At 45.5% G+C, this 27,480-nt stretch overlaps 1 protein-coding gene across 1 annotated transcript; it reads left to right on the top strand.

Annotated features, from left to right (window-relative positions):
- Nucleotides 1–3,905: 3,905 nt before the first annotated feature.
- tshz3a (teashirt zinc finger homeobox 3a) lies at nucleotides 3,906–27,480 on the top strand. The gene is made up of 2 exons (XM_014147880.3): nucleotides 3,906–4,224; nucleotides 22,994–27,480. Exons 1-2 carry the CDS (start codon nucleotides 4,185–4,187, stop codon nucleotides 26,446–26,448), a joined length of 3,495 nt encoding a protein of 1,164 aa, XP_014003355.3. The 5' UTR covers nucleotides 3,906–4,184; the 3' UTR covers nucleotides 26,449–27,480.

Here is a 27,480-nt window from a genome sequence, read left to right as displayed (position 1 = left end):
TGTGTGTGTGTGTGTGTGTGTGTGTGTGTGTGTGTGTGTGTGTGTGTGTGTGTGTGTGGGCCAGCTTTTGCTGACAGGGGTCAGTACCGGTCAAAAGCACAAGGGGAACCCAAAGACCTTGAAGGATTGTCCCAAGCCAAAGGGATGGGGGATATGAACATGGCCATGTAATCATTGCCCTGGTTCCAACACTAAAACACTAAGTTTTGATGATGTGCTATAACTGATAGTTGAATAGAAAAAGCAGCACTATACTTTCTGATCAATGCTTTCAAGGAAAATGGGAGGGACATACACGTAATATACCTACCCTCTTGTCTAATCACACTTGAATTACTTCACATTACAATAGGCTACCATGTACAAAATAATGTGCAAAACATTTTACAAGTTGGAATCTTATTTGGGAAATTGTTGACTAACCATTGTGAAAGGGATGTCTAATTAAGTTTTCAAATGCACTATGATTGTTAATATCGTTATTATTATAGAAAGAGGAGCAGGCAATATTTCCACCTTTTACATCTCCACCTATGACCTTTTGCATATCAAGCAAATTGACTTCTATTCCATTTTAACTGAAAATGTAGTTTAATTGTAGTTGTTTTATTAAAGTTAAAATAGAATACCATAGAACAGGTATTCCCAAATGGGGGTACGCCAAATAAAAATGTGATTCACATTTTAAAAAATTAACGTTTTTTTTATTTTTATAAAAAAAATAATTTCTTCACATTTTCAAACAGTCCATTTAGTAAGGCCCGCGTCCATAGAGATACATACCAGCTCTACTTGTAGTACTGCTACTACCAGCAGTACTACACCTGCACCTGTCGACAACACAAGTTGTTCTGCTTCCACGAGCACATCCAATGCTAGCATCAGTAATTCCATATTTGTTGTTAGCCCAGCTAGCATGGACACTGACATTTGTGAATCTGATGCAGCAGAAGAGCTACTGCCCCCTTACACGGGAAAGCACCGAACAACAGACAGGGAAGTTGGACCATTGAAGAGGCGCAAATATGATGAGAACTACATTGATTTGGGGTTCACTTATATTGGAAGTAGTGCCTTTCCTCAGCCACAGTGTGTTATATGTGCAAAAGTACTATCTCACAACTTGATGAAACCTTCACTCTTGTGCAGACATTTAGAAACGAAACATGCCAACTTAAAAATAAGCCACGCAAGTTTTTTGAAAGAGAATTAAGACTACTTTCGAGTAGTAAGACATGTATAAAAGCAACAGATACCATTAATAAGAAGGGGCTAGAAGCGTCTTATATGGTGAGCTACCGAGTGACTAGGACAGGCAAGCCCCGTACTATTGTGGAGGACTTAATTCTTCCTGCTGTCGCGGATATGGTTGGGACAATGCTAGGGGAAAAGGCCATAAAAACTATACAGACAATGCCTTCATCAAGCAACACTGTTTCACGACGCATCAGTGACACGGCAGGAGATGTTTTGAAACAATTACTGCTTCGCACACAAGCCAGTGAATTCTATACGTCACAGCTGGATGAGTCAACAGACGTGGCGGGCCTGGCACAGCTCCTGGTATATGTCTGTTAAGGTTTATGGGGGTCAATTAAGGAAGACATCCTCTTCTGCAAACCACTGGAAACCATGACAACAGGAGAGGATATTTTTAAAGTACTGGACAGCTTTGTGACATCAAATGGACTTTGGTGGTCAAGATGTGTTGGTATCTGTACTGATGGCACAAAAGCCATGACAGGGAGACATAGTGGAGTGGTAACGTGCAGTTGCTCCCGACGCCAACTGGGTACACTGCAGCATCCACCGAGAGGCTCTTGCTGCCAAGGGAATGTCTGACAGCTTGAAAGACATTTTGGACACTACAGTGAAAATGGTTATTAAAGCAAGGCCCCTGAACTCTCGTGTATTTTCTGCACTATGCAAGGATATGGAGAGTAAACATGTAACGCTTTTACAACATACAGAAGTGCACTGGATATCAAGGGGCAAAGTGTTGACACTGTTTTTTTTATTGAAAGACGGGCTTAAAGTTCTTTACTGACCATAATTTTCACTTGTCTGACCGCTTGCATGATGACGAGTTTCTCACACGATTGGCCTATCTGGGTGGCCTATCTGGGTGAATGATCTGAATCTAGGATTACAGGGACTCTCCGCAACTATATTCAACGTGCGGGACAAAATTGAGGCTATGATTAAGAAGTTGGAGCTCTTCTCTGTCTGCATTAACAAGGAGAACACACAGGTCTTTCCATCATTGTATGATTTTCTGTGTGCAAATTAACTCAAGCTTACGGACAATGTCAAATGTGATATAGCGAAGCACCTGAGTGAGTTGGGTGCGCCATTACGCAGGTACTTTCCTGAAACAGATGACACAAACAACTGGATTCGTTATCCCTTTCATGCCCTGCCTCCAGTCCATTTACCAATATCTGAACAAGAGAGCCTCATCGAAATTGCAACAAGCGGTTCTGTGACAATTGAATTTAATCAGAAGCCACTGCCAGATTTCTGGATTGGGCTGCGCTCAGAGTATCCTGCCTTGGCAAATCATGCTGTTAAGACACTGATGCCCTTTGCAACCACGCACCTATGTGAGAGTGGATTCTCGGGCCCTCACTAGCATGAAAACTAAATACAGGCATCGTTTAGCAGGCTTACAACGATGGCAAAAAACAACATTTGAAAGTGCGCTGACCCTGGTGCTAGAGGGGGTACGCAGCTGGAGGTTGAATGTTTGTAGAGGTACGGAACTATAAAAGTTTGAGAACCACTGCTATAGAACATTATAACCTTTAATCATATAGCCCTAGACTGGACAAAATATATTTCCATATCAAAACGTAAACTATTCTATACTGAACAAAAATATAAAAATGCAACACGCAACAATTTCAAGGATTTTACTGAGTTACAGTCAGTCAATTGAAATAAATAAATTAGGCCCTAATATATGGATTTCACATGACTCGGCAGTGGTGCAGGCCCAGCCTATCAGATGTAGTTTTTCCCCACAGAAAGGCTTTATTACAGACAGAAATACTCCTCAGTTTCATCAGCTGTCCGGGTGGCTGGTCTTAGACGATCCCTCAGGTGAAGCAGCCAGATGTGGAGGCCCTGTGTTGGCATGGTTACACGTGGTCTGCGGTTGTGAGGCCTGTTGGACGTACTGCCAAATTCTCTAAAACGACGTTGGAGGCGGCTTATGGTAGAGAAATTAACATTAAATTCTCTGGTAACAGCTCTGGTGGACATTCGTGCAGATAGCATGCCAATTGCACGCTCCCTCAAAACTAGATACATCTGTGGCATTGTGTTGTGTGACAAAACTGAACATTTTAGAGTGGTCTTTTATTGTCCCCGGCACAAGGTGCATCTATGTAAAGATGTTGCTGTTTAATTAGCTTCTTGATATGCCACACCGGTCTAGTGGATGGATTATCTTGGCAAAGGAGAAATGCTCACTGACAGGGATGTAAACATATTTGTGCACAAAATTGGAATGAAATAAGCTTTTTGTGTGTATAGAACATTTCTGGGATCTTTTATTTCAGCTCAGCATGGGACCAACACTTTACATGTAGCGTTTATATTTTTCTGTATAATTAGTGCTATCCGGGAACATTGGGATGTCCCTACCCTAAGCCCTAACCCTTACTCCAACCTTAACCCTTACCTTTTTAAACGTCAACTTCAATGGGGTGACGTCAGAGTTGGGCCCCCAATGATCTCGTTTAGACTTTTACATTCTAATTACTAGTCATTTGTTGTTACCAGTCAATAGATGTAGCCCACACATTGTTGACAGTAAAGAGAATAGGACTGCCTCGTGTCATAATGTCCCTCCCCTCTCGAGGTGTAAAGAGTTAACGGAGCAGTGGGTTTGCCCATTCTCATGTTTTGAGTGACGCGATCATCTATGAGACAAGAGAGGATCCGAGGCGGCCGCGTTTAACGCTGTTGACCACTACAGTCATTGCGCGCGGGGGGACGACAGACATTCGCCTTTTTTCCCCTTTTTTTTTTCGCGGACTTTTCTGTGCTATTTGACAACAATGCTCTTAGTTTTCCTACGGAGAATACTCACTGTATCGTGTATGAAGGCGTAATCGCGGTGTAGTGGAGCAGCTCGGATTCTACGAGGCCAAAGATAACTCTTCTTTGGGAAACCAAACATGCCGCGGCGGAAACAAGAAGCGCCCAAGCGCGCGGCAGGTACGTAGCCCACTACGACAGGAGTGGTTTTATTTGAAGCCATAGCAGCTCAAAGATTTGTTGTTCTCAATCTCAAACCTTTGGAGTTCCGTTTCCAGTATTTTTTTTTCATAGGAATACTAGTGCATCTAGTCGATGTATAGTATAGGCTAACTTGATTTGTAATAACACTTTGTAATACGAACCCACTATCCCAGGAGTAGCATACTAGTACTGTAACTGTAGGCCTATCCCTCGAATGTTACCATTTGTTTCCCCTCGTTACAAAGTAGCCATACTATTTGTCACAGTATCACCCACATCCGATGGCTGCAGTCAACTTTCCCCTTCCCATTGTTCCCATGGATAGTTTACTTTCCCGGTAAACGTTAACTTACCTTGGTGGAAGAATTAAAATGTGTGAAAAGTGTTCCGTCTGTAATAGCGAAATGCCCAACGCGGTGTCAATACTCTCTGAGTCTCTAGGGGATTTGAACATTTGATCCAAGCGGCTAACTTTGGAATTGGGAGGTGGAAGAATAACTTATGCTTTTTTTAATTGTATAAAATAAACAATTGGGTCCAGACGAAGAGATTGTGGACTGGAAGAAGGTATAATCGACAGTTGCCATGTCTGATTTGACAGTTGATTGATTAGCTGTCACCCGCTTTGATCTGTTTCTTCCCGATCTGCATCAGGAAATCATTCCCCCATGTTATGCAGCCCCATGACGTCACATTAAAAGCACTTTGAAAGCATTGTGTACCTACTCCCCCTGCAATGGTCAAGTGACTCACGAAAAAGCAGAGGGGTAAAGTGGTTTCACTGTCTGACACACACACACACAGCCTACAAACACACACATGCACACTAGGGGGGTTGTAAAATGAGAAGTGCACAATGTAATGGAGGGGAGGAATGGTTTTCTCTATTAGACCAGGCAGTCTAGGCCAGTAATCCAGTCTAGGAAGGCTTTGTTTCATGTTTGATTTAATTGTCTCTTCTCTGACAGGCCCATTCATCAATGGCTTTAATGGTCAATCAGAGACAGGCTGAGTGAGTGCTCCCATTCTGTTTAGCCATACGCTGGCCCAGGCTTTTATTTAATCAAAATGCCCCTGCCTAATGTACACACTCGCTCAGAGGGAGAGAGGGAGAACATAAAGAATGTCTGAAAGCTTTCTGATTTCAGAATGAGAAATATTTTTTCTAACTGTTCTTTTTTTGTCTTTTCTATCAACTTGTTCTGTCTCTCTGTTGAGGCAGGATCATGGGATGTTGTAATATAGACCCATTTTGTGTTTGTTGTGGAAATGTTAGGGAACTTTTAATGTCATTCTTTGTTCATTTATTCTTTCTTTTTACCTCCTTTTTTTGTCAGTGGGTCCCTCCAGCTGCAAGTTACAAAGTTGTCAACTGTTCAGTGGCACACAAAGGGTGATGATGAATTGATTGCAGCACAGAACATGGTGATGGAGAGAGCAAAGAAAACGATGACAGATGATGGGCCTTGATTAGGGACTTAGGGGGAAAGCAAGCCCACAGCAACCTTGAGACTTGCATGAAAAATCTCCTCTCTCGCTCTCATGTTCTCTATATCTCTCCATCTCTCACCCACTGTCCTTCCCCCTCCCCCTGAGCATTTTCCTAGAAAAAGCGAAGTTTTGCTTGCTTCATTAGACTTCACCTAATTAGCTGGAAAGGCTGATGGAGTCTTGACAGGCTTAATGATTGGAGATGACAAGTCTCTGTGTGCCCGGCCTCAACCAACGAGGTTTGCCACCACTTTGATGTAATCAAGTTGATATTACACAGTGCCTCCACTCCCGACGCAGCGCTAGCCTTTGGTCGTGCTGTAACTCAATTTTCCGCTGCAGGTGACAAATGGCCGTGTGTACCTGTGTGGGTCAGGTTTGAGTGCTTTTAACAACCAAGGGCAGGCTGACAGGAGAAACGCAAACAGCTGGGGAGGAAACTCCGGATGCATTCACATAGCTTATGATTAGCTTAGGCTGTAGGCCCAGGGGCAATGATGTTTTACATTAAAGCATTCTAGTGAGTGTACTCAGTGTAGTGACTGGGACCTAACAAGATGGCCCCTAGGTTAGCATCCTCACAGTTAGTGGCTCTATTTGGTATGTGTGTGCCTGCGTGGGTACTTGCGTGCGTGCATGTTTTGGTGTGATGTGTTTCTATGAATGCGAGTTATTTTTTTCAGCCAGGTATCGAGTCTCCTACTCAGGCCAGCGTAGTGAAATCCAGCCCCCTGCTCTAATCCGGCCTCCCTGTGCTCCAGTAATCTTTGTGAGCAGTTCCAGCAGTGCGGGGAGTTCTGGTTTAGACTGGGCTCTACGGCTAGAGGTCTCCTGTTTCTGCAGGGTCCGACCTATAGCTGCCAGGTCAGCTGTGGCAGCCATCGTGTGTGTGTGGGTGGGTGGTTTGGATGGCAGGGGTGATGAAAGGAATTGCAACCATAGAGGCTCCAGTGAGGAGTGTCAGTCATAGGCCATCGTTCCTCTGAACTCTTTCATCCCTCTACCTCTCCCTCCCTCTATCCCCTCCCTCTATCCCCCGCCCCCCCCCCCCCCCCCCCCATTGTTACTCACAACTGTTGTCGTCACTACAGCATCTCTTATACCGAGACAGAAATGTGCTCAGGTACTGTATATTATCATTACAGAGCACAGCACACACAGAACAAAAATACTAATTGAAATTGAAACCACATACGCTTACTTACAAACATGCTTATGGCCATATGAATTGCAGAGACCAGCAGAGATTGTTGTTTTATATCTGTCGGTGACTGCGTGTGTGTGTTCTGTATTTGTCATTACAGGAACGAGGGGGCATATGGGCTCGTAATTGTTCCACTAATAACAGGTAGGACTAGACCGTGCAGGTGCGAGTCTCAAGGAAGTTTTTTTTGTAGTTTTGTGGGCCGCGCCACCCGTGGCTAATGAAAGTTACTGTGTTTGGATTCTGTCAGGGTTGAGTCATGCCTGTGATCTATGTGTCTGATAAGTGCATACCTAATGAGGTTGCTGCGCCTGCCTACCATGCCGTTGAGGAGGGGTGGTTGACTGAGTGCTTCCCACAGGTATTGACAGACACCACCCAGTGTAATGATAACAATGCCACCCTAAACTGCCAGTGAAAGGGAGGGAGAGAGGTGGAACGGGCTTTTTTTTTAACCCCACTTGGCAGATGTCAGACCATGGGCCGGGCTCCAAAAGAGAAAAGGGAGTGAACCGAATCACAAAAAGAGTAAGCCATCCTCTTCCAGGGCCGGGACGATACCAGTATCACGATACTCATTAGTAACGTGGCAAGAAAACAAAACACGAAGCGGACTTAACTTCTTTAGGAAAACGGCCCTAATGTTGGAAACAAACATTAGGTTGTCATTCAGAATCGCATTTATTTATTTTCCAAGCTATAGCACACAATATTTCACATGCAGCACGTTTTTAAAGGACCAGTTTGATCTGCTGAATTTTTTTCATTTTTGCCATGGAAAAAAATAGTGCTACTGGCGTCTTCACAGCTCTACCCTCCTCAGATCAGGTTTCAGGGCCCTCATGTATGTGGAGTAGGCCTACGTAGATACTTTATAAAAATAGTCCCGCCATTCGTTGTTGTGATAGATGTAGCTGCGATATGGCAACATTTGGGGCAGTCTTGCTTACGCAAACCCTCAGCTCCCCTCCCAGAGGGCAACGCGTCAGAGCCTAGTGGGATGTGTGGTCTTTTCGGGAAACCGAGCCCGCTCTGGTCTTCAGGGGTCCTGAAACCGAATCCAGGAGGAGAATAGCCCAGCCATGCCAAAGAGCCGATTTCCTTTTCAACAGAGTCATTTATCACTGACCCACCCTTCGTTCCTGACACACTGACGTGTGTCATTTATCATACTGGCTTTAGCAGACACACAGGGAGGGAGGGAGAAAGAGCGAGCAAGAGAATGAAAGAGGAGAGAAGTAGATAGAGGGACTGAGAAAAACAAAGAGCGAGAGGGGGGAAGGAATTGAGAAAGAGGCAGAGTGAGTATACTTAGAAAAGGAGGAGAAAGAAAGTAACAAAGAGAAAAAGAACGGTTTTAAGAGTTTCTCACAACAGTATGGGACTGTACAAAATGCTGGAGAAAAGGTGGTGGGGAGGAGGACGACAACGGAAAGTGTTTTTAGATGACTGAGAGGATTAAGTTACGTGATGTTTTGATGAGTGACAGAATATTCTTCCATGAGTCTCTGGATGTTTGGTTATTGAATATATGATGCGTTTGTTGAGTGTGTGTGTGAATATGTATATGTGTGTATCCGAATGTGTGTAATTTACACCTTGTGTTACGATGCGTGTTCGCGTGTGTGCAATGGAGTTTGCGTGTGTGTGGCTGTGTGAGAGAGCGAGACAGTGTGCGCGACTGATGAGCGGGATGATGGGTATCACTCATGCTAGGCTGGCCTCCAAATGAACCCAAGCTGCTCTGCTATCCTGTGGTCCTAACCAGCACTCCCCAAGAGTAAAAAGCAGATTAATGATGGATACCAGGCTTATAGTGCCATTTATCATGGAGAATATTATTTAGGCTGGCCGTGTAGGCTGTAACTGGAGAGCAGGACGAGCAGAGTGGAAAGCCTTAGACAGACACTCACTGTGTGATGAATGACCGTGCTCTCTGGCGGAGTGTTACTAGACACCCGGGCCACAGCAGTTGGGCCAAATCATATGGCCCAGCTATAGTGGATGATATGACATTTATCCCTCAACTACACTACCCAGATTGCTTTGCCTGGAGGGTTCGGCCCTCTGAAAAAAAACTCGATCCCGTCTTTTATAAGCTAACAATGTGCTTGCAAATCATTTAATGGGAAAAATGTGCCTTGCTTCCTAGGCGTAAAAAAAAAAAAAAAGTTATGGTTAGTTTGAATGGATATTCAGTTTGATTAGTGTAGCGTAAATTAGAAATACAATGGACTAGATGTCTGACCAAAACCCTCCCATTTTACTGTGCCCATGTGGAGGTCAGCAGGCTTCTGCTCCTCCGTGCTTCGGGCAGTTACGCCACAATCATGAATAAAAGAGTACAGTGAGGGGTCAAGGCAAGGCCAGCTCCACTGCCTCCACTCTCGCTGCCTCCACTCTCTTCCACAATTAGAAAAAAGGTTGTTTTGTTTCTCTCTCCCGCCCCACACACACAGACACTGGTGTTGTGATTTATGGTGCCCATCCATCTTAGGGCCCTGTCCATCACCTCCTCGTTGCTAGGCGATCATCGCAGCAGCTGTTTGTTGGGAGTGGAGTGGGCCTTGAATGGTTGTCCCTTTGATGTGGTGAGAACATAACATCTGAGAGGGTCTCTATCTCTTTCTCCTCAGATTTGTTTGTGTGTGCGAGATCTTTGTCTTTGTACTGTAGCTGGTTGAATGTCAGATTAACCAATATACACTGTGTACAAAACATTAAGAACACCTAGGGTTATTGCGGTGACCATATTACCGCCACACCGGCAGACATGACCACAGTAAAACTCTATGTGACCGTTGAGTCACGGTAATCTCCTCTTATGCACTCTGGACATGTTAGTCAAAATCAAATACAATTTTATTAGTCACATGAATACAACAGGTGTAGACCTTACAGTGAAATGCCTGCTTATGAGCCTCTAACCAACAATGCAGTTAAAAAAAAATACAGATAAGAATAAGAGATAAAAGAAACAAGTAATTAAAGAGCAGCAGTAAAATAACAATAGCGAGACTGTATACAGGGGGTTACCAATACAGAGTCAATGTGTGGGGGCACCGGTTAGTTGAGGTAGTATATACATGTAGGTAGAGTTATTAAAGTAACTATGCATAGATGGCAACCGAGAGTAGCAGTAGTGTAATGAGGGGGGCACTGCAAATAGTCTGGGTGGCAATTTGACTAGATGTTCGGGAGTCTTATGGCTTGTGGGTAGAAGCTGTTTAGAAGCCTCTTGGACTTAGACTTGGCGCTCCGGTACCACTTGCCGTGCGGTAGCAGAGAGAACAGTATGACTAGGGTGGCTAGTCTTTGAGAAGTTTTAGGGCCTTCCTCTGACACCGCCTGGTATAGAGGTCCTGGATGGCAGGAAGCTTGGCCCCGGTGATGTACTGGACCGTTCGCACTACCCTCTGTAGTGCCTTGCGGTCGGAGGCAGAGCAGTTGCCATACCAGGCAGTGATTCAACCAGTCCGGCTGCTCTCGATGGTGCAGCTGTAGAACCTTTTGAGGATCTGAGGACCCATGCCAAATCTTGGAATGGGTTTTGTCGTGCCCTCTTCACGACTGTCTTGGTGTGCTTGGACCTTGTTAGTTTGTTGGCGATGTGGACACCAAGGAACTTAACTCTCAACCTGCTCCACTGCAGCCCCATCGATCAGAATGGGGGTGTGCTCGGTCCTCTTTTTCCTGTAGTCCACAATCCTCTCCTTTGTCTTGATCATGTTGAGGGAGAGCTTGTTGTCCTGGCACCACATGGCCAGGTCTCTGACCACCTCCCTATAGGCTGTCTTGTCGTTGTCGGTGATCAGGCCTACCACTGTTGTCATCGGCCAATTTAATGATGGTGTTGGAGTCGTGTCTGGCCGTGCAGGCATGAGTGGACAGGGAGTACAGGAGGGGACTAAGCACGCACCCCTGAGGAGCCCCTGTGTTGAGGGTCAGCGTGGCATATGTGTTGTTACCTACCCTTACCACCTGGGGGTGACCTGTCAGGAAGTCCAGGATCCAGTTGCAGAGGAAGGTGTTTAGTCCCAGGATCCTTCACTTTTTGATGAGCTTTGAGGGTACTATGGTGTTGAACGCTGAGCTGTAGTCAATGAATAGCATTTTCACATAGGTGTTCCTTTTGTCCAGGTGGGAAAGGGCACTGTGGAGTGCAATGGAGATTGCATCATCTGTGGATCTGTTGGGGCGGTATGCAAATTGGAGTGGGTCTAGGGTTTCTGGGATGATGGTGTTGTGAACCATGACTAGCCTTTCAAAGCACTTCATGGCTACAGACGTGAGTTCTACGGGTTGGTATTCATTTAGGCAGGTTACCTTAGTGTTCTTGGGCACAGGGACTATGGTGGTCTGCTTAAAGAATTTGCACGTCCTTGTAATCCGTCTGGCCCTGCGGCCTTGTGAATGTTGGCCTGTTTAAAGGTCTTAATCACATTGGCTGCGGACAGCATGATCACACAGTCTTCCGGGCACAGCTGGTGATCTCATGCATGTTTCAGTGTTATTTGCCTCAAAGCGAGCATAGAAGTAGTTTAGCTCATCTGGTAGGCCAGTGTCACTGGGCAGCTCTAGGCTGTGCTTCTCTTTTTAGTCTGTTTGCAAGCCATGGCACATGCGATGAGCGTCAGAGCTGGTGTAGTACGACTCGATGGTTCGTCGGAGGGCATAGCGGGATTTCTTATAAGCTTCCGGGTTAGAGTCCCGCTCCTTGAAAGCGGCAGCTTTAGCTCAGTTCGGATGCGGCCTGTAATCCATGGCTTCCGGTTGGGGTATGTACGTACGGTCACTGTGGGGACGACGTCATCAATGCACTTATTGATGAAGCCAATGACGTAGTTAGGAGTACCCAACTCACTATTGGCCTGGTACTCAGCGCTCTATTGTTCCTCTTATTTATTTATTTATTTATTTATTTATTATTTTTATTTCACCTTTATTTAATCAGGTTGGCCAGTTGAGAACAAGTTCTCATTTACAACTGTGACCTGGCCAAGATAAAGCAAAGCAGTGTGACAAAAACAACAACACAGTTACACATAAACAAACGTATAGTCAATAACACAAAGAAAAAAAATAGAAAGAATCTATGTACAGTGTGTGCAAATGTAGAAGAGTAGGGAGGTAGGCAATAAATAGGCCTCTAACCATTCTGACATCAATGCAAATACAATTGAAAATCACATCAAACATATCATCAAAACGGTATGTGCTTTTAAAACTCGCCTCACTGTGATTGATCACTTTTGAAGAAAGAAGTTCAACAACAGGTTGAAACTGAGTGGAAAACATGGTCATTGTGCATTTTGTTTCAAAGCCAAACACAATGAAATGGATAGCCTTTCTAAGATGGTGATTAATTCAAAACACCATATGCATATAAGAGCTTATGCATATGCAAAGGCCAAACACACATATATATATTTCTTTTTTTAATAATGATTGTGCCATTTATATAATATTCCTTTCTACAGCGTGCAGAGAGCGGGACTCTTTAGTTACTACAGATTTCACTTGGTTTCCCAAATTAAGTGCTGGGTGTAACTGCAGGAACAGGCAGCAAATAACCAGAGTAGGCTACCTGACATGAGTGAAACGAACCACCCGGAAAGTGGCCTCCATTCTCTGTTCCTGCACATGTAACCTTTATTTAACTAGGCAAGTCAGCTAAGAACAAATTCTTATTTACAATGACGGCCTACCAGGGAACACTGGGTTCACTGCCTTGTTCAGTGGTCAGAGCGACAGATTTGTCAGCTTGAGGATTCGATCCAGCAACCTTTGGGTTACTGGCCCAACGCTCTAACCTGCCGCCCATGTTATAATGGGCCATTCTAAATCCAAACTAATTTGACATATTAGTAAAGACAAGATTAACTTCAGAAAATATGATGACTTGATGAGAGAACAGGGTGTGCATAGCCAAACATCATACAGTAGGTCAACTTTTTTAAATGTAGATGTTCCAAAGGCTTGTATCTAGATGCTAAACCTGGCGGTTAATTACCGTGAGACCGCCAGTCTTTTGCACGACAATAACCAGCTGACAAAATGTCATGACCACCACAGCCCTAAGAACACCTTCATAATATTGAGTTGTACCCCTCAATTTGTCAGGGCATGGACTCTACAAGGTGTCGAAAGCGTTCCACAGGGATGCTGGCCCATGTTGACTCCAATGCTTCCCACAGTTGTCAAGTTGGCTGGATGTCCTTTGGGTGGTGGACCATTCTTGATGCACACAGGAAACTGTTGAGCATGAAAGATCCAGCAGCGTTGCAGTTCTTGACACAAACCAGTGCACCTGGGACCTACTACCATACCCTATTCAAAGGCACTTAAATCTTTTGTCTTGCCCATTCACCCTCTGAATGGCACACATACACTGAGTATACAAAACATTAAGAACACCTGCTCTTTCCATGACATTGACTGACCAGGTGAATCCAGGTGAACGCTATGATCCCTTATTGATGTCACTTGTTAAATCCACTTCAATCAGTGTAGATGAAGGGGAGGAGACGGGTTAAAGAAGGATTTTAAAGCTTTGCGACAGATTGTGTATGTGTGCCATTCAGAGAGTGAATGGGCTAGACAAAACATTTAAGTGCCTTTTGAACTGGGTATGGTAGTAGGTTCCAGGCGCAGCGGTTTGTGTCAAACTGCAACACTGCTGGGTTTTTCATGCTCAACAATTTCAATGTGTGTCAAGAATGGCACCCAATGGAAATCCAGCCAACTTCATACAAGTGTGGGAAGCATTGGAGTCAACATGGGCCAGCATCCCTGTGGAACTCTTTCGACACCTTGTAGAGTCCATACGCCAATTAATTGAGGCTGTGTTGAGGGCAAAAACATCCTTCTTTAACCTCTCTGGTATCATTGGGATGCTAGCGTCCCACCTCAACAACAACCAGTGAAATTGCAGGGCGCCAAATTCATAATTAAAAATCCTCAAACATACAAGTATTATACACAATTTTAAAGCTAAACTACTTGTTAATCCAACCACAGTGTCCGATTTCAAAAAGGCTTTACGGCAAAAGCACACCTTGCGATTATGTTAGGACAGCGCCTAGCCACAAGAAACCATACAGACATTTTCCAGCCAAGGAGAGGACTCACAAAAGTCAGAAATAGCGATTAAATGAGTCACTAACCTTTTGATCTTCATCTGGTGGCACTCCCAGGACTCCATGTTATACAAATGTTTGTTTTGTTCAATTAATTCCCTCTTTATGTCCAAAAACCTCTGTTTAAATTGGCACGTTATGTTCAGTAATGCATTGTCTCAAATAACATCCGGTGAAATTGCAGAGAGCCAAATCAATTTACAGAAATACTCATAATAAACATTGATGAAAGATACAAGTGTTATACATAGGATTAAAGATAAACTTCTTGTTAATCCAGCCACTGTGTCACATTTTAAAAAGGCTTTACGGCGAAAGCACACCATGCGATTATGTTAGGACAGCGCCTAGCCACAAAACACCATACAGACATTTTCCAGCAAAGGAGAGGACTCACAAAAGTCAGAAATAGCAATTAAATGAATCACTTACCTTTGATCTTCATCTGGTGGCACTCCCAGGACTCCATGTTACACAATAAATGTTCGATAATGTCCCTCTTTATGTCCAAAAACCTATTTTGTTGGTGCGTTTAGTTCAGTAATCCAAAGGTACAAAGCGCGCTCTCAACATCCAGACAAAGTCAAAAAAGTACAATAAAAGTTTGTAGTAACATGTCAAACGATGTTTAAAATCAATCCTCAGGTTGATTTTCTCATAAATAATCAATAACATTTCAACCAGACAAAAGCTTTGTCAATAGAAAAGGAGAAACAAGAAAGGTGAGCTCCCGATCAGGCGCTGGACTCATGTCTGGAAATGTCCACTGTCCACTCATTGAAAGTGCTGTATCTCCATAATTTTTCAGAGTAAAAGCCTGAAACAATGCCTAAAGACTGGCCAGATGTAGAAGAAGCCATAGAGATCATGAAATGGGTCCTAAGTCTTTGTATGGTGGATAGGCTTTCAATGGAAAAACAGCCTTTCAAAATAATAGTACTTCCTGGATGGATTTTGTTCAGGTTTTCACCTGCAGTTCTGTTATACTCACAGACATTATTTTAACAGTTTTGGATATGCATATCCTAGCTTCTGGGCCTGAGTAGCAGGCAGTTTAATTTGGGCACGCTTTTCATCCAAAATTCCGAATGCTGCCACCTACCCTAGTGAAGTTAACCTGTCCTCCCCTTCATTTACACTGATTTGAAGTGGATTTAACAATACCTCAATAAGTGACCTCAAGGAATCAGTGTTAATCTAGTCAGTCTGTCATGGAAAGAGCAGATGTTCTTAATGTTTTGTACGCAGTGTAGCTCAGGTCCTGAAGGTCTGTACACAGCTGTTGTAGGTCCAGTCATAACACAACAATGCAGCATTCTGGGAGTACAGTACAGTTTGATCTATCTGCCTGCCCAGTCTCTCTCGCTCGCTCTCTCAACATGGTACAGCATTGAGCCTCACCTGGAGTGAGAGGAATCTCTGTTTTTCCCATCTCCTTGAGCACACATCCTGCACTACAATCAGCGGACACAGTGTATTCAATCTTTCATTAGGGGGTAGAAAATAGGAACAGAATAGGAGGAACAGTGATGTACAGTAATAGACTGTTGTGAGCATCTCTTTCTGAGCAATCAAACACAGCCACATATTAGTAAATCTTTCTCTTAAGGTTATGACTTATGACACTATTTTCTACCATTTTGAGTGTTGGACTATGTTGTCTTACCTCCACCGACAGTTGAGAGAAACTCTATCTATTACTGGCCACCTCGATTCGGTCTTATGTAGCAAAATGTTTAATTGTTTTTTTTTTATACATTGGATGAAAGTAGTGAGCTAGAAAATTGTATATCATACACGGCAGTTAAGGAACAATGGGAAAGTAATTCTCCTTTGAAAGTTGATAAACTTGTAACCCCACTTTTGAGAAAATGGCCCTTGAATGTTTCAGCATCGTTTACACCCTCTTAAGCATTAGCCCCACCCATCTCTTTAAGGATTCACATGTGAGGCCATGTACTAAACAGAGTGAGTAGTTTAGTAAACAAAGATTTGAAGACTATAAAAGTGGTAAAAGTAGTAGCTTACAATAAGAAAAAACTCCAGGTAAAAATACAGTATCTAGTCCTTGCCCTATACCCTAATCTGATTTTGGTGCATTGTCAATGTTGTTCACATTACTGTCTCAGGTAACGCACACTATATCAAATAAAATCTATGTGGATGGGTCACTATTATCTAGACATGTACACATGTTAATGAAATACAATAGATGGCTGTAATCACCCCCAGACACACCTGGCTATCTTGATGGGTCATGTGATCATCTGGCAAAGTGGAGTCTTTTGTTTAGACATGGAGCTAGCTAGCTAAACAATGAACCGGCATAATCCCAACTCATATTACTACCAATACAAACATTGTCATAGCTGTAGTATGAATCTGCAGGTAGCTAAAGCTAATAACTAGGTTTAATGTTAGCTAGCTAACATTGGGCTACAACTAGCAATGCAAATATTTTCTGATTCTAATAACATTACGACACAGATCATACACGTAATGTTAGCTAGCAAGCTAACGTTCACTAGCTAGCTAATAGTACGCTGTAACTTGCAATGAACATGACTTTCTGACTTACAATATCTGAAAATGTAGCTAGACTCTTACCTGTATAAATGGATGAACACTTCACAGCAGACTGGAACCATTTTAACTCGTTTTTGTTTGTAGCTACATCTTGTTTGTTTGGCCAGTGTTGTCAAGTCACTCCAGTTCACACTGACTGTGGTGTGTGCAGAAATGATCCCATCACCTTTTCCAACTGATCTGTCGATAGCACCTGCTAAATTCAGGGCATTAATTTTGGAGGATTGTAGCAAAACATTTACATTTACGTCATTTAGCAGACGCTCTTATCCAGAGCGACTTACAAATTGATGCATTCACCTTAAAAACATTTGTAGTTCTCGATGGCTAACGTTATATCTTTCAAAAACGGCACGGTAGAAAGGGCTATCAACACATACTGAGCAGCTCACATTATAGACAGAAGTATGCTACATGGCAGACCAATCCAAACTCATCTCCCAGCATGTCCAGTCCATCCATTATCTCAGCCAATCATGGCTAGTGGGAAGGTTCCTGACTTTTTCTGTGGTTAAACCAACTAGGCTCGTAATTTAACAATTTTATTTGTATTTACAGATTGGAATACACGTTTATTATTATGGCACATGAAAGTTCACATGTTCCAGATGGCATTTCTGCCCCCCAAAAAAACACATTTTGATTTAAAACCAAATATATATTTATGTTCAAATGCCTCTCCTGTGAAGTAGTGACGTACGACATACGCCTAGTTTCCTGAAACGAGTCACATTTTTTTCTGACAGTGAGTATAATTTCACCTCATGCTACTCCCTCCTTCCTAGCAACAGGGGACACGAGGGGAATACCACCACAAGACCAAGGAGTGGTTAGCTTAGCATGACAAATGTTAAGGAATGAAGACATTTCATTTTACTTTCCCCACTGATCTTTGGACATTTTGATAGAACCAAACAAGACTGTTTTTGTATGGAATTACTCTAATCTATTTTAAAGCCTTGAGTCAGTCGACTGCTGGGAAACTGGAACTGGTGGAAGTCGGCGGTTTGCGGTTGTGTGATTTTTAGGCTGTGGTGACTTACTTCCTGGAGGTTCTAAGTGTTATTTAAGGCTCCTTCCTGTAAGTAAGGGCCCCCTGCCGAGGCGCTGTGTTGCTTTAAGGGCGAGAGGGCCCAGTTAAAGAACAAATGTCCGGAATGAGAAACGCCACAGCTGTGTAGTGAGGCCCTGCTTAACTCTCTACACTCTCAGTACCCTTACTGTGATCTATGATCATAACCTTACTGTAGAATGTTGTTCCCTACCACCTCATGATCCTCTATGGATGTTGCCACTTTGAAGCATATCTTAACGTTTTTCAGACTTACCTCTATTTTTATAGTTATCCGAAAAGCAGTCTATTGGGTGGGATAGAGGCAGGCTCATCATGTTCAATGAATGAATCCACTCTCTTCTCCCTTATTCCTCCTCCGTTTTTAACTCTAGCTGGCTGTTTTAGCTGGCCAACCCCTGGTTTCCTAGCTGTGGAACTGTTATTGTTGCGTGGTACAGTAGCAGAACGAGAGAGCTTACTGATGGCATCCCTTTCCTATGAATAGCCATTAGCCACATTTGCTTTGGTGCCAGCTATGATAGCCTAAGTCTGTAGCTTTAGGCTAGTCGATGGTTGGACCACCGACGAATATAACGCTCTCCTTCTTTTACTCCTTTTCCCTTCTCCTTCCTCTCCCTCTTTTCAGCTGTTCTGTGATCAGCTCCTGTAGCTAGCTGTAAGCTGCTATGTCATTCAGTGGTTGAAGTGCAGACTTGGGTAGTAGTGTCTTGATTACACATCCTGTTTACCCCAGTGTTGTGTGTGATTTGGCTCCCAGCTCTACTGGCTGTTTCCCCATCTGTGTGGAGGCTGAGTGAGGTGATCACTGTGGGCAGTGCAGGGAGCTGAGGGTGAACAGATCCACCCTTACTGTTGTTAAAAGCTGGTTACTTCAGGATGCATGTTTTTTGTTTTCTTTCATATTTTTTTTTCAGTTGAAGCCTTCACATTTTCTTGGGTCTTGCTTCCATCACTCACCAGCCTTTCCAGGACAGGGTGTGGCTCCTGGCTTTGACTAAATGATTACTGATCATGTACTAGGGTGTACCATCTATCATCAGAAGAGAGGGCCTGGTTTTGCGTCTTACTTTTGGTGTTTAGTCACAGTGCCTGTTTATCCCATGTTTCTTCCCTCTTAGAAAAAAAGGTGCTAGCTAGAACCATAAAGGGTTCTTTAGAACCTTACACCTCCACAAATAACCCTTTGATAATCATTGAGAGTGTAGCTAGCGATCTGTTAATTCTCCATAGGTGTATTCTTAATAATCATCATTTTTCTCAGAATGAACCCAACACACCCATCACATTTTATTAGAGTGATAAATCACCTCTGTTGTCAGTCAAGCTTGGGAGAATAATTGGATGGTGGTTGTCACCCATGGTGATGGATGATCAGTCATTGGGGATCAAATTAACAGATAGTGCTCAGATGTAATGGCTGTTTAGCATTTTAAATTGCCTGGGAGCGTTGACTGCTGGTCGCCCGTTTTTATTGCGATGTCCTTTCAGCCCACATCTTAGCCTTGCTTTCTTTGGCTGTCTAGACTTTAGACTAAGATGTTGGAATTCTGTTAATTTAAAAAATATATATTTGCATTAGGAAAGGCTTGCCAAAAATGACCACTTTCACCAAAAGTAGTCATGTACAACTAGAACAAAGGTTGAAAGGAATATGTGAAGCATGTTCATGATAGGTCATTGGTCAAGACTATGCGTGAACTAAGGACTTGTTGTTCAACCTGCCTGCTAATGCCAGAGTCATAACCTCAGTGATTGAACCTGACATCTGTGACCAGCTGCTCTGGATACAAACACATTAACGTAGCTACCTCATCCTGACTGTATTTCCTCCTTCAAATTAGACACTCGCACGAACACCATCCGGAGATCGGAGGAGAGAAAAAAACTTAAGACTGAGATATCTCCCCTGCTGGTTTGTCCGCCGAGCGGTGAGCGATTTACCTCCTCAGACCCCCCCCCCACCCCACCCCCTCCTTCACATTATCATAATTGTATCCAGGACATGAGGCCAGGGAAGTGATCATGTCATTTTATTTACACCCTGCTTGGCCCTCTTTACGAGCGGTGTGCCAGGCCCTGCCAAGAGCACGGGGCCTGGTGACATCTTTTGATCAGGGCTGTCGCAGAAGATCAGCGGAGACTGGCAGGTAATGGATACCCAGTGACAAACTAAATCTACGGGCAGGATGGGAGACTAGACCGCACCTGCCAGGTCCCTATTAGACTGGCCCTTTCAGTGGGGCTGCCTGCTGACACCCACCGCCCCCAGGGCCAACATCAGACCAGCGCCCACCGCCCAGCCGGCCCTGAGATTGGCTGTTAGCACAGGATATGGGAGTTATTCCAGCAATGCCGTTTTTGTTTAGACTGGATGTGTTTGTGTGTGTAAAGGGATTAGGGATTTGAAGTGTGTGTGTGTGTGTGTGTGTGCATAGCCAGAGTGTTCGCCTGTCATAAGTATACAAGATGTTCAGAACATCTTTGCTCATATTTTTTTTTTTGGGGGGGGGGGGGGGGGGTTGAGTCCATAATGAAGTGGACAGAAATGGAAGGGGCAAAGGGAGGAGGCTGACGTGACGTGTCCTTCGCCAAGACATTTGTCCCACTTAGCTGTGACAGTGTGTGGGTCCCGGGTGGGGGAGGGTCTGTCACTACAGGAGACCGTCACTCTCTGACGATGGGAGGGGGGGAGGGGGCGCTGAGGGAGGGTCGGTGTCCCCTGTGAACGGTCAGGGCCAGGCACCCAGCAAACGTACACACCTGTCTAAGGTGAGCCGAGGGCGCACACATGCAAAGTGACAGGTAGCTTATGTTTTGCCATCGTCTCTTACTCAACCTCGCACTCTTCTTATGTCTGTTTCTCTCTGAGGAAATGTCTCTGATGTCCTGTGTATGTGTGTTTGCCTAACACCAAGCACCTGTTAGCCTGCTCCAAAAAGCATTTCTAGTCTGTCTGTGATACTCATAATCACTATTGGTAATCTCTTGTGCCTCACTTCCATTTAGTTGACTTTGAAAGATGTCGTTCTAACATTTTAAATAGTCTTATCGTCATAAATCATATTTCCCTTTATTAGCAATGAGTAAAAATCCTGTGTCTGTGTCTCTGTCTGTGTGTGTCTCTGTCTGTGTGTGTCTCTGTCTGTGTGTGTGTCTCTGTCTGTGTGTGTGTCTCTGTCTGTGTGTGTGTCTCTGTCTGTGTGTGTGTGTCTCTGTCTGTGTGTGTGTCTCTGTCTGTGTGTGTGTCTCTGTCTGTGTGTGTGTCTCTGTCTGTGTGTGTCTGTGGAGACAGACGAGAGGCAGTTGAAGAGGCGTCAGACATATTAACTGACAGATGGAGGTTGATCCAACTCATTTATTACCCCAGAGGAGAATGCCACAGCACGATTGAGCTTCATTAATTTCCGATTTAGCTTTCATTTCAAGCTGTTGCGCCCTGAGATAAATAAAATGGCACATTGTGTTTTTGCCAAGATATTGTTTTTTTGTTTTTCCTCCCTATAAACAAAGTAAAGGAGAGAGTAGAGGAGAATCAGCTAGTTATATGTGTGGCTGGGGTAGTATATAAACACAGGCTTGTCTGGGAGGAAAATGACACCTTAACGGTTGATGAGGTGAAATGGGATGACTGTCATTTCTCAACTCGGCTTTCACTCGCCTCCCGCACAGATGGCTCATTTATCCTTGCGAGTCCTCAGGCGCCCGTAGTAGAGAAACTTTCTCTACAATAGTTCAACTAACACCCTGTGTGGGAAAGATGGGTCAGTCTGTGGACATCTGAGGGTTGGAATTAAGATGAGTGACTGGTTGATTGTGACGATTCGCTTGGAGTCCAGTAAAAATATGAAGAAACCATATACACTGAGTGTACAAAACATTAGGAACACCTCTTTCCATGAGACTGACCAGGTGAATGGAGTTGAAAGCTATGAACCCTTATTGATGTCACTTGTAGATGAAGGGGAGGAGACAGGTTAAAGAAGGATTTTTAAGCCTTGAGACAATTGAGACATGGATTGTGTGCGTGTGCCGTTCAGAGGGTGAATGGGCAAGGCAAAAAAATGTAAGTGCCTTTTAACAGGCTATGGTAGTAGGTGCCAGGCGCACCAGTTTGTGTCAAGAACTGTAACGCTGCTGGGTTTTTCACACTCAACAGTTTCCCGTGTGTATCAAGAATGGTCCACCACCCAAAGGAAATCTAGCCAAACTGTGGGAAACAGTGGCATCAACATGGGCCAGCCTCCCTGTGGAACACTTTCGGCACCTTTTAGTCCATGCCCCAAAGAATTGAGGCTGTGCCGAGGGCAAAAGGGGGTGCAACGCTATATTAGGATGATGCTCCTAATGTTTTGTACACTGAGTGTGTTCACACCTTCCTAATATTGAGTTTCACCCCCTTTGCCCTCAGAACAGCATCAGTTTGTCGGGGCATGGACTCTAAAAGGTGTCAAAAGCGTTCCACAGGGATGTTGGCCTATGTTCACTCCAATGCTTTTCAGTTGGCAGGATGTCCTTTGGGTGGTGGGCCATGCTTGATACCAGTGGAGGCTGCTGAGGGGAGGACGGCTCATAATAACGGCTGCAACGGATCTCATGGAATGAAATCAAACGCATAGAAACCATGTGTTTGATACTATTCTGCTACAGCCATTACCACGAGCCCGTCCTCCCCAATTAAGGTGCATCCAAACTCCTGCGCTTGATACACATGGGAAACTGTTGAGTGTGAAAAGCCCAGCAGCATTGTAGTTCTTGACACAAAGCAGTGCGCCTGGCACCTACTACCATACCCTGTTCAAAGGCACTTCGATCTTTTGTCTTGCCCATTCACCCTCTGAATGGCACACAAACACAATCCAATATCAATTGTCTCGAGGCTGAAAAATGCTTGTTTATTCTGTCTCCTCCCCTTCATCTACACTGATTGAAGTGGATTTAACAAGTGACATCCATAAGGGATCATAGCTTCACCTGGATTCACCTGGTCAGTCAGTCATGGAAAGAGCAGGTGTTCTTAATGTTTTGTTAACTCAGTGAATATATCATTTCAATGTAACATCATTTTCATGCTTTTCACCAAGTCCTCCAACCAGGGGACAGGGTAGTTTAAATAAAATAAAAAAAGTGATCAGATATGATGAAATTAATATTATTTGATAGACTAATTCTATCTGCTAATTTTATAGCTAATCTGTCCAGTGTGTTCAGTGGCCTTCATATAACACACCGTCTCTTCTGTTTCCCCTCCAGCTTACTCTCCAGAGGAGTTGGAGGAGATGAAGGAGCATGCGATGGAGGAGGTGGTGGAAGAAGAGGGTGTGGACTTTCAAGAGGACGGAGAGAGCTCAGAAAAGGACCTCCTCACCAATGAGCCACTGGGTGACCGGGACTCCATTGTTGGGGCCGAGCTCTGTGCTCAGGAGATGGACATTGAATCACACGTGAGCGAGGCCAGCGACCCCCTGTCAGACTTTGAGACCACCTCTGTCAACGCCGAGGAGATGCCTGTCAAAGAGCATCTGAACGGAGCAGGGGTGAGGCTGGACACTCCCTTGGCGCTGGACACTCCCTTGGCGCTGGACACTCCCTTGGCGCTGGACACTCCCTTGGCGCTGGACACTCCCTTGGCGCTGGACACCCTGGAACAGATGAAGACCATCTACTCCAGCTTCCTGACCAACACCTATTGGTCGCCCCTGAACTTTAACCCAACGCCAACTCAGACACTGACACCTGTGGAGAAGCCACCGCGGACTAGCAGCTCTAGCAGCAGCAGTAGCAGCAGCAGTAGTTATGACTGGCACCAGTCCGCAGTGGCTAAGTCCCTGCAGCAGCAGGCCTCTCAGAGCCGCCACCACCCTCATCCCTCAGAGCCCAGTCTCTTCAGCACAGTGCAGCTCCACAGACAGAACCCCAGACTGTACGGCAACATCTTCACTGGGGCCAGCAAGTTCCGCTGCAAGGGCTGCAGTGCCGCCTACGACACCCTGGTGGAGCTCACCGTGCACATGAACGACACGGGCCATTACCGCGATGACAACCATGAGAGGGGAGCCAACGGGGCCAAGGGGCACTGGTCCAAGCCTCGCAAGCGCTCCCTTCTGGAGATGGAGGGCAAGGAGGATGCCGCGAAGGTGCTGAAGTGCATGTACTGTGGCCATTCCTTCGAGTCCCTGCAGGACCTGAGCGTCCACATGATCAAGACCAAACACTACCAGAAAGTGCCTCTGAAGGAGCCACTGGCCCCTGTGGCAGCCAAAATGATCTCAAGGAAGAGAGGCCCACTCTCTGGGAGCCTGGACCTCCCTGGCTCCCCAAGCTCAAGAGAGGTGACCCCCAAACCCAAAGCCTCCCTGAGTGGTGACCCCAATGACCCCTCCCACAAGGTCTCCAACCCCTATATCACCCCCAGCAACCGCTTCGGCCACCAGAACGGCGCCAGCTATGCGTGGCAGTTCGAATCGCGCAAGTCCCAGATCCTCAAGTGCATGGAGTGCGGGAGTTCCCACAATACCCTGCAGGAGCTGACCGCCCACATGATGGTGACGGGTCACTTCCTCCGGGTCACCAATGGTAACCCCCCCAACAAGAGAGGAGGCAGGCCCGTCCCAGAGGCCACCTCCCCCAGCTCTGTACAGGCCACACCCCTCACACAGGAGGGGGTTCAGTCAATCCCATTGGCTCCTACATTCTCCCCCCCTCCACCCTCTGCCGTTTCACCCCTGGCCATCTCCCCTCCTCTCAAAGACATTAAGAAAGAGGAGACGGAGGACGAGTGTACCAAGGACATGGTCAGCCATGACAAGGTTTCGAACGGGGACGAGGATGAGGAGGTGGAGAAGTTTCACAACTCCACCAAGTATAACTATCTGACTGAGGAGGACCTGAAGGAGAGCCCCAAGGGTGGCTTCGACATTCTCAAGTCCCTGGAGAACACGGTGACTTCGGCCATCAATAAAGCCCAGAGTGGCAACCCCAGCTGCGGGGGATACCCCAGTATCCACGCTGCATATCAGTTCCCCAACTCCCTGAAGCTGCACCAGGGTAGTGCTGAGAAGAGCTCCCCTCTCAAGTACCTATTCACTGGAGGAGAGGGGGTGCTTTCTTCCCACAGCAAGAGCCAGCCCCTGATCTCCCCACCAGCTAGTCAGAGCTACCCCCTCCCCCACCTCAACAACTTCCAGGCCATGGAGGAGCTGGTTAAGAAGGTGACTGAGAAAGTGGCCAAAGTGGAGCGGAGGGTGAAGAGAGAGGTGTCCCCCAAGAGAGAGGTGTCCCCCAAGAGAGAGGTGTCCCCCAAGAGAGAGGTGTCCCCCAAGAGAGAGGTGTCCCCCAAGGGAGAGGCGCACCGGCCCCCCTGTAGCAGTGACGCCGCAGAGTCCACCGGAGCAGAGTCCCTGCCTCGAGAGTGGAGGGCGGTGACTCCGGCTAACAGCGACAGTAGCCATAGCGACAGGGCCTCGCCGTCTGCAAGAGCGAGCAGGAGAAAAACGGTTCCGTTGCCTGCCTCTGCTCTGAGATGCAGCACAGCCTTCATAACAGGCCACGCCCCTCTGGAGCAGCCCTTCGTGAACCCTTTAAGTGCTCTTCAATCTGTGATGAATGTCCACCTGGGGAAGGCAGCCAAGCCCACCCTGCCCAGCCAGGACCCTCTCAGTCTGCTGTCCAGGCTGAGCCAGAGTATGGCCGAGAGGGCTGCTGTGGCCTCCTCCCCCACACACACCAAGAGACACCCAGAGCCTGTGGCTTGTCGGGGCATCTGTCAGTCCAGTGATGACCAGCCCATGGACCTGACAAAAGGGAAGCGTGATCGAGGGGGCTCTATGGGCTCTGACCCTCTGACTCCCTCATCCACAGCCTCCTCCGCCTCCCCTTCCTCTATGGTGACCCCTGCTAAGATGACAGTGGTCTCTCCCTTCACATCCAGCAGCCCGTTACATGAAAACGCTCTGTTGGACATCTCCGACATGCTGAGGAACCTGACGCAATCAGCACACCACGTCTCCAAGCCCCCCTCCAGGACACGGATCACAGAGCGGGTCACAGATGTAGTGGGCTCCACCACCCAAGAGGAGGCTGAGGGGTCCATGGCCAATAAGAGGAAGGGCCGTCAGTCCAACTGGAACCCCCAGCACCTGCTTCTCCTACAGGCCCAGTTCTCTTCCAGCCTCAGGCCGACATCCGAGGGCAAGTACATCATGTCTGATCTGAGCCCCCAGGAGAGGATGCACGTGTCCCGCTTCACGGGCCTCTCCATGACCACCATCAGCCACTGGCTGGCTAACGTCAAGTACCAGCTGAGGAGAACCGGCAGGACGAAGTTCCTCAAGAACCTGGACTCAGGCCAGCCGGTGTTCTTCTGCAGCGAGTGCGCTTCACAGATCCGGACCCCCGCTGCCTACATTTGCCACCTGGAGGCCCACCTGGGCTTCAGACTGAAGGACCTGGCCAAGCTCTCCCCCAAACAGACCCTGAGGGAATCCTCGAAAGGTGGGTCTGATGAACTGCCCCTCCTGGACCCTTTCCTCTTCTCTTCAGCACCCTCTTCTCAGTCACAGGAGGCGGGCAATGGAACTGTGTACCGGTGCCAGCTGTGTATCCGTAAGTTTGCCAGTAAGCATGCCATCAAGCTCCACCTCAGCAAGAGCCATGGGAAGTCCCCAGAGGACCATTTCCTGTATGTCTCTGGGATGGGGAAACACTAGAAGTAGAATTGACATTTCATTATAGAAACATTTGAGTGCTCCCAGCATTGGACATACTGGAATATAAGCTGTTAAAAAAAGAGAGAACTTAAAAAGAAACTTAAAAGAAAACAGTTGAAGGTGTGACAAAAGTAACTACTGTTAAGTGTCAGCACAAGGTGTTTACATTCATGGCCTATGCTTGTCTGTATTTTTCTCCATTTCAAAATATGTTAATTTCACATGTTGAAGATCTAGATCATGAATATTCAGCTGTTAAAGGGATAGTTCGCCCAATTACAAAGTTACATATTTTTCCTTACCTTTTACCGTAAATTGTCTATTGGCCAGGAGAGACCACGATACAAACTTTAGATTTGTTTTCATCTCTGAAGATAAGGACACATTTAAGTAATTTTGTATTTTGGGTGAACTCTCATTTGTAAAATATAGTAATTTGAGATTTATTATATTGTAATGTAGTTATTTTTACATTTTTGTGAAGTTTATTGGAATTTGTTGACTCTTTGAACTACATGTATGCATTGACAAGTTAACAGTTCAAAACAAGTTTGATACTCCAGTTTTTGTTGGCTCTTGTCACCTTAAGCAGGGTTTGCTGATGAAGCATTTCTACTCTAAGAGATCAGCCAAGAACCTGGGAGTGCTCTTCGGGAGAATTAGCCAAACAAATAAATGACTTTGTACTAGTCAGTTACATCACATTTTATATACAGTTTGTGTTGCAGGTTTTGTCGAATCTTCAGTATTGCTTATCATCATGTCAGGGGCCCTCAATCCATGTCTATGTACAAATGTACATACAGTATATAGGCTAACCACTTCCTGTTTTAAGTTATGCATACTTGTTATATTTCCTCATTTAAGAGGACTATGACTATCCACTGGTGCAGAGCCTTTGAAGAAGACAGAAATGACATTGTTTTGCACAATAGTTTTATAAATGTTATTTGATAAGAAAATATATAAAATTGAACTTTGTTCATGCCCTGTTCCTTCTATAATTAAATTGACTTGAAGTGCTGCACACAA

This window comes from Salmo salar, chromosome 16 (assembly GCF_965601325.2).
Source record: "Salmo salar chromosome 16, fSalSal1, whole genome shotgun sequence".
NCBI lineage: Eukaryota > Metazoa > Chordata > Actinopteri > Salmoniformes > Salmonidae > Salmo > Salmo salar.
The sequence above is the reverse complement of the archived record's forward strand: the minus strand, read 5'-3'. Positions and strand labels throughout refer to the sequence as shown.

Coding starts and splice junctions, on each gene's coding strand:
- tshz3a (XM_014147880.3), top strand. CDS start 4,185: ATGCCGCGGCGGAAACAAGAAGCGCCCAAGCGCGCGGCAG. Junction 4,225..22,993: donor AGCGCCCAAGCGCGCGGCAG/GTACGTAGCCCA, acceptor TTTCCCCTCCAG/CTTACTCTCCAGAGGAGTTG.